The 12697-nt window shown below is 42.3% G+C and overlaps 1 protein-coding gene across 8 annotated transcripts in view; it reads right to left on the minus strand.

Annotated features, from left to right (window-relative positions):
• The window catches only part of LOC311031904 (pleckstrin homology domain-containing family A member 5-like), a 178729-nt gene that overhangs the window by 54713 nt on the left and 111319 nt on the right, over positions 1-12697 (minus strand). For all 8 annotated transcript variants that reach the window (XM_084038470.1, XM_084038469.1, XM_084038468.1 and 5 more), the window contains exon 5: positions 2369-2549. In XM_084038470.1, coding sequence (XP_083894596.1) covers positions 2369-2549 — 181 coding nt within the window. The remainder of the gene's footprint in view (positions 1-2368; positions 2550-12697) is intronic.

Here is a 12697-nt window from a genome sequence, read left to right on the forward strand (position 1 = left end):
GTCTTTCTTTTATTAAAGGTCCCCTATTATATTGATTGTTCTCAATTCCACACAGCTGTCAGAGGTCCAACAACACTGTATTCGATATGCATTGCCCCAAACCCATCCGTGGTCCTGAATTTCAGCTGTCTAAAAGTTGCTCAAATGAGCTCTGCTGAGAACAGGCTGTTTCTGTGTCTGCACCTTTAAATGCTAATGAGCTCCGTCTGTCATCGCCTACTTGGAGAGAGACAGAGACGATGCCGCTTATGCTAGCGGTAGCATGCGCCAATGTTTACGGTGGATGTATCGCTATGGCTCGCCTATGTGGCTCAGGTGAAGTTGCTGGGTCCCTTATGGTTGGGACAGATCCTTTTAACCCTCAGTACAAAGCTGGCTTTGCTTCGATACTGACCCTCGTTACTGAAGCCATCCGATGTGAAGTGGTTAGCACACACATACAAGCTAACACGAACCGTAGCCGGCACATTGTCATTAAAAATGAAACGCAACCACTGTCTCTTCTGTTCTTCTGTAGCTGGGACCAAATATAAGCACTTATGTTGATTTGTACAACCAACAACAGAGCAATTTACATGTCTAGCTCTGAGCTACGACATTGTGAAATTACTTTTGTCGGGTTCATTGAGGTCCATTAGTGCATTACTAATGTTGAATGGTCTGGCTCATAGTCCATTCCAAACATTTTGGGGCATGACCAGGCTACATCTAACTGGCAAAATAATTTTTAGGGAGTTGCCTTCATGTCACATTGAGAGGAGTGCTTTCTGCAAATTGTTGCCAAAATAATGGAAGCCGACGATTGTCTGAAATATCATTGTATTATTAAGATCCCTCTTCATTTGAGCCAAGGGTCATAGTACACAAGTATGTATATTTATTTAAGAGAAAAATACAAAAAAGCTATACATTTAATATCAACCATCTGTGACTGTGTGGCATTTTAAGCAATGAAAAACATGAACAACTTAATTATTTACAGTGCAAAACATCCTCAAAATGTTGTCAGTGTCTCCTCAGCCAGTCTGACCTTTTTCCTAAAATACATCTTCTATGGGCAGACTATGTGTCATTCAGGCAGCATACCTCCATGTCTAGCGTGGCGAAATAAAAAGAACAACTGGCTCCCCTCTTTTATAACCCCCTATAACATTTTTTTTTTTTTTAATCAATAGCTGCCGTTGGCTCTGCTGCTTGCTTGGAGAACAGGTGAAAAAAACACAAAACCTTACTATGTAGTTTAGTTGTCTAAACCTAACTATGTGGTTTTGTTGTCTAAACCTAACTATGTAGTTTAGTTGTCTAAACCTGACTTTTATTGTCTAAATCTAACTTTGTTGTTTTGTTTTCTTTATCTAACTATGTAGTTTTGTTGACAAAATCTAACTATGTAGTTTTATTGTCTTAAACTAACTATGCAGTTTTGTTGTCTTTATCTAACTATGTAGTTTTGTTGTCTTAATCTAACTATGTAGTTTTGTTGTCTTAATCTAACCATGTAGTTTGTTGTCTTTATCTAACTATGTAGTTTTGTTGTCTTTATCTAACTATGTAGTTTTGTTGTCTTTATTGAACTATGTAGTTTTGTTGTCTTTATCTAACTATGTAGTTTTGTTGTCTTTATTGAACTATGTAGTTTTGTTGACTAAAGCTAACTATGTAGTTTTGTTGACTTTATTGAACTATGTAGTGTTGTTCTCTTAATCTAACTATGTAGTTTGGTTGTCTTTATTGAACTTTGTAGTGTTGTTGACTAAAGCTAACTATGTAGTTTTGTTGTCTTAATCTAACTATGTAGTTTTGTTGTCTTTATTGAACTATGTAGTTTTGTTGTCTTTATTGAACTATGTAGTTTTGTTGTCTTAATCTAACTATGCAGTTTTGTTGTCTAAACCTGACTATGTAGTTTTGTTGTCTTGATCTAACTATGTAGTTTTGTTGACTAAAGCTAACTATGTAGTTTGGTTTTTGTAAAAAGTAGGGCCAGAGAAAATAATTGGTCCTGTCTGTCTGTCTGTCTGTCTGTCTGTCTGTCTGTCTGTCTGTCTGTCAGTCAATACTTGCTTCCCGATTGCACTCTGTCGATGTCGAGCACTCGTTTGGCGTTCTGGGGGAGGGGCTTTGAACAAAGACCTGAACGAAGGGGGCGGGACTTTTTTTTTCAACTGTTTGGTCTGTAAAAAAATGAAGAGTACACTATTAATTTCTTTAGCTGTATGGAATATGATGTAGGAGCCGGGGTTATGAAAAATATATCACCCAACAGCTTTATCCGTCTGAGTCAGCCTCTATCTGCTATTGCTTGAAAGACATAATGTTGTAATTAGCTCTGAACTACCCTGAAGATAGCATGTACATGGACACTGACCCGTGTGGATGAAGTGGAGGTGGTGGTGGTGTTGGCAGTAGTGATGGTGGTGGCTGGGCTACCAGGGAAGGTGCTGTAGTCGGAGCCACCTGTGTAGTTTGAAGCCTCACTCATGGTGCTCATGGGACGTTCCTTCTTGTCACTGCTGCTGTCCTGCTCTGAGGAAGCTTTAGGAGCTGGCCTGCCACAGGGCGAGAGACATAGAGAGACAAAAAGAGGGGTCGTCAGTCACATATTTTATTTCTATATTAAGAAAGTACAACAGGAGCTGCTCTTAAAGAGAAACTAAACTTCAGTTTTGGCTGTGCGTCTACCTGGAAATTCAAAGAAATACCTCTAGAACCTGAAAAAGAAAAATCAACATGCAGGTTGAGGAACACGGACTGTCACTTCTATCATGTCTCGTTTTCAGTAACCAGTACAGCATTAAAATCACAGGTCTTTTATGTCTTACTGTGGAACTGAAATTAAACCAGCAAAACAGTACACAATCTGGTATATCAGTGTAATTGATTATTATCTGTAAAGTCATGACACAATATGACAGCAATGTGCTCTCCTACACTGTGACAAGCGTGTGGGGATGAAGGATTAAGTTGTTCAGTTTTACTCGTTTTGGGGCTGCTAGTTATATAGCTATCTTGCAATGCAATGCAAAGGTGCGGATAGACGTGAATTCACCTTGAGTGGCTTTCTCGGGAAGAGTTGAGTTTGTAACAGTAAAGATGCAAATTTTAAGCAATTTCTAGTAGTCAGCCCCCTTACTAATTCTAGCAGTAAGCAGCAAGCAGGACCACGGTGGCAGTGCAGTCAGGATCAGGGAGAGAGGCTCAGTGTGTCATTATAAATCCCCAGCAGTCTAGGCTTATAGCAGCATAACTAAGAGCTGGTTCAAGCCAAACCTGAGCCAGCCCTAACTCAACAGGGAGCCACTGGAGGTCACGGAGGAGGGGGGTCACATGGGAGAATTTGGGTAGATTGAAGACAAGGCGTGCTGTAGCGTTCTGGATATGCTGCAATGGTTTAGTTAAAGATGATTCTACAGAAGAGGAGCTTGATGGCTGAAAGCTCTGGCACCTGCTCTACTTTTGGAGACTTTAGGAACTACAAGCATGGGCCAAGAAGCGTGACCTTGTAGTTTGTTTACAGTAGCATTTGACACAATAGAATGAGTTAGATCCTGATGTGCAGGCGGCTCCTCTGCCATCAGTGTATGAATGTGTGTGTGAAAGGGTAAAAGTGACTGAATGTAGTGTGAAGCGCCTTGAGTAGCTAGTTAGCTAGAAAAGCACTATATAAATGCAGGTCCATTTACCATTTGCCAATAGCAATCCCATCAATAGTCACTATATCTTTAGACAGTGAGCTTCAGAGGAGTTTAGTACAATAACTTCCGTTTTATCTGAGTTTAACATCAGGAAATTGCAGGTCATTCAGGTTTTTATGTCATCAACACATGCCTGGAGTTTAACTAGCTGATCATTCTGTCATTAAGCAGACCCGCTGTCTTAATGACACAATTTCTCTGTCACGATCATTAAAGAGAACAAAAGGAATGCTAGAGTCGTTGACTGAGAACGAGCAGAGAGGACTGAGACGAGGCCACAGAAACAGAGATAAAGAAAGAGAACATGAGGGAAGAGAGCTGGACGCATGAATCCCAGCCATTATTATCTGGGTGTCACCAATGATACATGCCTCTACATCCAACAGTTTAAATGGCCTGTCAGCTTGGCCTGACAAATTGAACCAGCTGAAAGTATTTGGCCTAGTTGAGAAGAAGGACAATAGTTAATGTAAGAAAAAGAAAGTTCAAGGTCCCAGAATACTGTTTCTGTGGGAAATACTCCAGATCAGCTGATAGAAAAATGTAATTGCTATAGCCAGGTTTCAACCAGTAGAGGGCAGCCACAATGTATATTTATAACACAATATATAGAATCCAACTCCTTTAGAGTTAAATATCAAGACTTGCACCTGAACCACATCACTCATCAGAGCAAATATTCTCCTGCTTTTCACCAGGTAACCAAAAACATGACTCCAAATCTTCGTAAATATGTCAGATTTTTTGCTTATTCCACCATTTTTGACTTGTGAAATGAGATGATCTATCCTTCAATTACCTGGTTCTGGTATATCGACAACTATGATCTTTGATCAGTGTTACGCCAATGAAAAAGAATCATTGAATCAGGGTTAAAGCAAAAAAAAGGTATCAAGGCTTTGGCTTAATCAAATTTTTATTGTCACACATAGTGAAATGTAGTTTCTGGCTTTCTATAATACATTGCCCAGAACCTGCCCAGACTTGTACCTGCGATGTCATCAACAGTAAGTTCCATAATTGAAAGCATGCATTGAATATATGTTGCAAACAGTACGTTTACATGAGTATCTGATTCACGTTGAGTTAATATCAGTGATCTGGTTTGGGTGAAAGGTTTTCTGAACACACCTGTAGATCAGATAAACCCACAGAATGAGTAAGCAGATAAAACAGGGGGTTTGATGTTCCCACACTGCTGATCAGATCACCAATAAGATACCAGCTCTCTCTACTCCTGCCTTATTCACTTTTTGGAACACCATCATTCCCTTTCATCTTCCATCCTGCAGAGCTTATACCTTAAATAAAACTAAATTATGATCACTACCTATAATTTACCATACTATACTAAACTTGGTAACTGCTATGCCAAAAGCAAAATACCTTCCCACACAAGTATATTGTGAATTACATTCTGAGGGAAACCTATTTTGTTGTGGATTATGTTTTGTATTGACGTATCGTTTGTGGAGGTCCACTTAGGGAGGAGGTCTGGATGGTGGATGGGTCAAAAGACAGACCTTTTAAAGTCCCATATTACGAAAAACACGTTTTCTCTGGTCTCTACACCAATAAACTGGTCCTCCCTGAGCCTGTCAACTCCTGCATGGTCTCTGCAGCCCCCCCACTGGTACAAGGGTGCTCCTACGGGCTGTTCAGATTCAGCTCCCGTCGTTACGTAACGAAAAGAGTCATTTGCTTAGGCCGAACTCCTCTGATGATAGGAGATATCCAAGAGGGGGCGTTCATCGCCGAGGTGAAGTTCGCTGTGTCCTGATAGGCCGAACTCCTCTGATGATAGGAGATATCTGAGAGGGGGCGTTCATCGCCGAGGTGAAGTTCGGTGTGTCCTGCGGTGAGACAGCAGTGAGACAGCAGTGTTTCACAATGTCTTGTATGTGTGTGCTAACCACTTCACATCAGACTGCTTCAGTAACGAGGGTCAGTACAAAGCTGGCTTTGCCTCGACACTGACCCTCGTAAAAGGATCTGTCCCAACCATACGGGACCCAGCAACTTTACCTGAGCCACATAGGCAAGCCATAGCCATACATTCACGTAAACATTGGTGCATGCTACCGCTAGCATACGTGTTATCGTCTCCGTGGCTCTCCAAGTAGGCGATGACAGACGGAGCTCATTTGCTTTTAAAGGTGCAGACACAGAAACAGCCTGTTCTCTGCTGAACTCATTTGAGCAACTTTTAGACAGCTGAAATTCAGGACCACAGATGGGTTTGGGGCAATGCATATCGAAAACAGTGTTGTTAGACCTCTGACAGCTGTGTGGAATTGAGGGAAAACAGTATAATATGGGACCTTTAGCAAAGAGAATGATGTTAGAACCAAGTAGTTTTATTTCAATTTCATACTCATTTTAAGCCATTATGATTTTTTTTACTAAACCTAAATACATTCAGTCCTGGAAAAAAAAGAAACCACTGCAAAATGATACATTTCTCTGGTTTTACTATTTATAGGTATGTGGTCAAGTAAAATTAACATTGTTGCTTTATTCTATAAACTACTGACAACAATCTTCCGAAAATCCAAATTTAAATATTGACATTTACAACATATATTTTCAGAAAATGACAACTGGTCAAAATAAAATAAATCTATTTTCAGACCTTGAATAATGCAAAGAAAACAAGTTCTTAATTATTTTTAAAACAACACAATACTATTATGACAAGTTCAGGTGCAAACATGAAATCAGCCTGGCTTTGTTTGATGGCTGATGTCCTCCATCTTCCTCTGGATCACATTCCAGAGGTTTTCAGTGGGGTTCAGGTCTGGAGATTGGGCTGGCCATGACAGGGTCTTGATCTGGTGGTCCTCTATCCACACCTTGATGGACCTGGCAGTGTGGCATTGAGCATTGTCCTGCTGGAAGAACCCATCCTGAGTGTTGGGAACATTTTCAGAGCAGAGGGAAGCAGCTTTCTTCCAGGAGGACCTTGTACGGGTCTTGATTCAAGCGTCCTTCACAAAGACAAACCTGCCTGATTCCAGTCTTCCTGAGGACCTCATGATGATCCTCTCCACCCATGATCCTCCACAAAATAACACACACACACACACACACACAGACACACACACACACACACACACACACACACACACTGTGTGAGACACTAGCTTGTAGACCTCTCCAAGTCTCTGTCTAACCATTAGACCACCAGGTGTTGAAACTTGGACTCATCAGAGAAGATGACCTTAGCACAGTCCTCTACCGTCCAATCCACTACGGTCCAGTCCACTACAGTCCAGTCCTCTACGGTCCGGTCCTTATGGTCTTTGCTTCTCATTTATGAAAAGCTTTTTTCTGGCTTCATGACTTCAGGCCTCTAGGAGCCTGTTTCCAACTGTCCTCCTTGTGCACTTCACCCCAGCTGACATGTTCCATCCTTTTTGTAATGGGATGATGTAATGGGTTGATTCTCCTCACCTTTAATGCGTTAGGGGAGGTTCAGTGCAAGTTTCGTCACTTGACAACCCAATGACAGAAGCAGCAGCAGCAGCTTCTTTCTTTCTTTCTTTCTTTCTTTCTCTCTCTCTCTCTCTGTTTCTTTTCTTTTGAATTCTTCTTTATACTCACTCTCTGATGCCGAGGGTGTCTGTGGTTGGCTGAGAGAGATGTGAACTCATAAGTCTATATCACAGTTTCAGCTGTCTTAATTCAGTCAGGCTGAGTTTCCATTACGCGTGCGATCCGTCTTTGATCTGACGTCAGATGTGACGGGACAATCTATATAGATATAAATTCACGTGTTGATTCAATTAGTTGCATTAAATAGTGTTTGTTGTGATTATTTATTGCATTTAAATGTGCCTGGAACTGTGGAAACCTGCCTGTGAGGTCTTGGTGATGTGTGCGCTCACTGCGCGGTGGTGAGCCAAACTGCCACTCCGCCAGCTGTAAGTTTGCCTTGCGCCGAGAGTAGACCAGGTTGGAGCTGGCGGGCTTTCGGCGCAGTCTCTGCGCGGCTTTTTGGCACGAAACTTCCACTGCGCCAAGCTGAATCTGTGACGCCTCCCCCTGCTGCGCCGCCACACCCATCTCGGCGCAGGCGATCCACCAAACTGCCAAACTGACAGTGTGCAAGGCTGCACTGGTCGAAACTTGCATTGCGCCAGCTCCGCCACCCTGCGCCACCCTGCCAACTAGGGCCCTTGATGTCCTTGATGTTTTTATACTTTTCCTTGTTAAATAAGATTTAGTTCAGGTGATCCACCACCTGGAGTCCGCAAACACATATGCCCCCCTTCTGCATTCAACACAATAAACCCGGTCATACTGTTCAATAAATTATTGGACATGAACACTGACCCATGCATCTGCCACTGGATTCACAGCTTTCTCTGGAAAAGGGCAACAGAAGGTGAAGATCAACAAAAATACATCCTCTCCTCTGTTCCCCCAAGGCTGTGTTCTCTCACCCTGGCTATTCTCCCTTTACACAAACCAGCTCACATCCCACAACAGCTCTGTCAACCTGTACAAGTACGCCGACGACTCAACCAGCATAGGACTCATCACCAACAACCAAGAAGCTGAATACCGGGCACAGGTCAACCAAGTAGTGACCTGGTGCACAGACCATGATCTTATACTCAACTCAACAAAAACAAAAGAACTCATCATCGACCCAAGACACCAGCCATCCCCCAAACCTCCTGTGCTCATTAAAGGTGAATCCATCTCCAACACTGACACATTCAAACCCCTTGGAACCCACATCACCAACAACCTCAAATGGAAAACAAATGCAGACCACATTGCAGCTCAAGAAGTTCAGAGTAAGGTCCCATCTCATGCTCTGCTTCTATACAGCCATCATCGAAAGCATCCTCACCTCATCCATCACAGTCTGGTTTGGCAGTCTCGACTCACTTTCCCGAAAGAAACTATAGCACATCAACAGAGCATCCAAAATTATCGGCTTGCCTCTACCATCCTATGAATCACTTTACCGCAAACGGACACTAGGCAGAGCCCGCAAGATTATCTCTGATCCCACTCACCCTGCACACTATGCCTTCCAGCTACTGCCCTCTGGAAGGTGTTACAGGACAATTGCCTCCAAAACAAACTGCTTCAAAAACAGTTTAATTCCCTCTGCAATTATCCTTTTAAACTCTGAACGGTGAATAAGAATAAGCATGGCCCTTAAGTATTATGTATATGTTATGTGTCTGTCTTTATGTATATCTATGTTATATGTTTAATATTTGATGAACCTATACCGAGCTGTACTGAAAACAAATTCCACCAGACTGGCTGTGTCACCTAATCAATACCTCATTAACTGATGTGAGGTGTGCCTGTATTGGAATATAATATCTGCCATACATGTCGAGATGCTGATATAAAAAAATGGAGTGATCTCTTATTTTTTTTCCAGAGCTATACATAATATATCTATGTATTTTTTGTTTTGTTTGTTTGTTTAAGACTGAGAGCGTTTAGGGGCCCCCTGGATATTGAGAGTGTAGTTTAGATGTATGGTAATATATTTTATAGAAGTCAGAGCTGCTTGGAACACATACGCAGATCTTCTATATTCCACAGTGAGAGCTTTGATAATCTCCTCAGCAAACTTCAGCCTACTCAGCAACATTTAGTCCCCTGCAGCCAAATGGAAAACCAAAACTCTGCAAAGTCAACGTTGACTAAACTCACATTTCAGAGAGTGGGTCTGTTGTTGTAAATAACACAGATTGTCTTTTCTTGCTTTCTAACATGACATCATCACATCACCTATAAAGAGTTTATTCTGAAGAGCAAACATGGGACCTGCGCTATGTATTCTTGTATTCTAAGGTGTTTCTGGTATCTGCTCACGCTGCAATCTATTTGTGTCAGTCTATTCACAGCTGCCTGCTGATCTGAGCTGACAACAAAATACCATTCCCATTCAATGAAACTCTCTCAGTTACGTTTCCGGGAAGCATATTTCTGTCCGTTTGAAACACTGAAACAGTGAAAATTACAAACAAAATAAAAGACGCTTGGTTTAGTATATATCATCATGGTTTGATTTGAAACAATTGAAACAAAACAAAATGCAATAAATCTTGGTTGTAACAGGACACAAACATCAGTCTCCTGGTGTCCACCACAAGGCCTCCTCTCTATGTGGACTTCCTCTCCTTTGAAACTCATTTATGAACTCATTTATGATATGTGAAGAGCAAACATAATCTACGACATATAAGTTTTCCCTGAAATTTCATTCACAATGCAGTTTAGTTCTGTGGGAACGTACGTGACAAGGACGAACCGGATGAGCTCAAGAATTCAAAGGAAGAATGCTTTCTTTATGAATTATTCTACATTCTACATCAATTCAACTGTGTGTGTGTGTGTGTGTGTGTGTGTGGTGTCTGCAGAAGAAGGCATTTAGCCTTTAGAAAACAGAGAGCCATTGTTGCCAGACATGTGTCTCCGACGTTGCCACTGAGTTGACTGAGTGGGAGAGTCACCCTGCTTCTACAGCAGGGTGACAAAAGTCATCTGATCACACAGCCAATCTGTTTCCCCCTCGTTCCGTCGTTGCAAACCTTCCCACCGTCTCATCTTGTCTGCCTTTTCATCTTTCACTCGCAGTTATCTCCGTGGTTATTAACGCCCCCCCTCGATGGCTCTGTTTACTCCACTTCAGTGGGTTGCTGATGAAACGGCTCGGCGGTGCAGCTGTTACTCAGCCATCAGAGGAGGTTTTACCCTCATCCATCTGTTTGCAGTTTGACTTGCCTGCATTCGGAGCACCAGCACGCTGACGTTACCGATGACTCAGCTCAATTCCAAACATCTATTTCTTTGTTTTCAAAGTGATTCTCTCGTTGTGGAGACATCACACCGGTGATATAGTGTATGAAGAGGCTAAGTCCCGCCCCTTCCTGTGTACATGTAACGATGAGAGACAAATTTTTATCCCATTTGAAGTGTATTTTGAATTGCACACGTGAAGTTTGTCAATTTTAAAGGTCATTGAACAGCCGTGTTCTTGACGTACATGTCAGATGGGAGATGTAGTTCCCTGAGCTGTTTCACAGTAAACAAAATGAGACGACGACAAACTGAGACTTGCTGGAAATAGTATTTTTCATATGTGTAATTTATGGTACAATCTATATTTATATCTATATATAAATATATGAGCCAACTTCCTTCACACATAAATTCCGCAAGTTTAAAATGATGCGCTGTCATGTCCATATCAAGTAGTTAAAGCTGGTCTTGGTAATCTTGTAAGACCAGCAGGAAACAACATGGCTGCTAGTACTGACAGCTGTTAAGCTGGCAGCATGTGGAAGACTCATTTCAGTCATTGGATGGCTGACAGGAGGTCGGCCATATTTTATTTAGTTTAGGTTTGTTTCATCTATTTTTCAATTTTCATTTCAAGGCGCTGTACTTCAACAAATTCCTCCTAGAGGTCGAATCCGATCGGCTTGAAATTTGGTCAGTTCAATCTGAAGACCTTTGCGATTAAAAGTCATTAAACATTCCGGGATTCATGGAACCGTGTTGCCACGGCGTGGTGGCCATTCTGCATGATTTACAACACGTTTTAAACTTGAGGGTAGTGAGTCAATTCTGCCCCAAACTTGGCAACAGAAAGGAATCCTTATGTGACAAACATCATTCAGTAAATGGCGAGCCATAACGATACATTCACGTAAACATTGGCGCATGCTACCGCTAGCGTAAGCGGCATCATCTCCGTCTCTCTCCAAGTAGGCGATGACAGACAGAGCTCATTAGCATTTAAAGGTGCAGGCACAGAAACAGCCTGTTCTCAGGAGAGCTCATTTGAGCAACTTTTAGACAGCTTGAATTCAGGACCACGGATGGGTTTGGGGCAATGCATGTCGAATACAGTATTGTTGGACCTCTGACAGCTGTGTGGAATTGATCAAAAACAGTATAATATGGGACCTTTAATATTCAGTGTGCTACATTGATATATAGCAAAATAATGCATGTTTAATGCAAGTACACCAGACCCACACAATCCACACAGGAAATAATGTGGAACTTGCCTGATGGTCAACTACCAGGACATCCACACATGTGCCAAGGCCTGATAATCACTGTTTGCAGCTTTAATTCCTGTTTTTGTTGTCAGAGCATTTAATCTATTGATTGCAGTCAGGATGTTATGAAAATGTTCAAAACTTACAGCAAAATCTTCCTAAACACGCCATAGGTTTATTTCTAAAGAGATATGTCATTTTCAGACTCATTAGTCTCTTGTGGACCGAGGATGCTACAACTCAAACCGTAAAATAAAATGGTCCCATCCGCCATTGCAAGGTTTTAATGCAGTCAATGAAGGTGAATATGACTTTGTAAAACATAAATCAACTTTATGGGCCCTAGTTTCGTAGACCAGGCGCAGTCAGCTCTCAGCGCACCTGCGCCACGCCGACGGGGTGTGTCCGCCTGGACTTTGCAAGTTTCGTGCACCGCGCAGGCTCGCGCAGGCACACCTCCCGTCTCGCCCACCCGCGCAAGTGGGAAAGAGGGAGGAGAAGAAGGCGTGAGTGGGAGACGAGGAGGAGACGAGGCGTGGACTGGGATTAATACAGCCGATTCAGATCTTCACCAATCAAATAACCTCCTCTCCTCTCCTTTAATGCGTTAGGGGAGGTTCAGTGCAAGTTCCGTCACTTGACAACCCGATGACAGAAGCAGCGCTGCCGCTCCCACCACGCGCATCACGCGCTGTGCGCGCGTATCATAATAATAACAATGCCGATATTATAAAAAACAGGAGAGAGAGAGGGAGATGTTTTGGTCCGAGAGGCTGAGTTTCCAATACGCGTGCCATCCGCCGTTTGATCTGACGTCAGATGTGACGGGACAATCTATATAGATATAAATTCACGTGTTGATTCAATTAGTTGCATTAAATAGTGTTTGTTGTGATTTATTGCATTTAAATGTGCCTGGAACTGTGGAAACCTGCCTGTGAGGTCTCGGTGACG

Source organism: Eutrigla gurnardus, assembly GCF_963514095.1.
Source record: "Eutrigla gurnardus genome assembly, chromosome: 21".
Classification (NCBI taxonomy): Eukaryota; Metazoa; Chordata; class Actinopteri; order Perciformes; family Triglidae; genus Eutrigla; species Eutrigla gurnardus.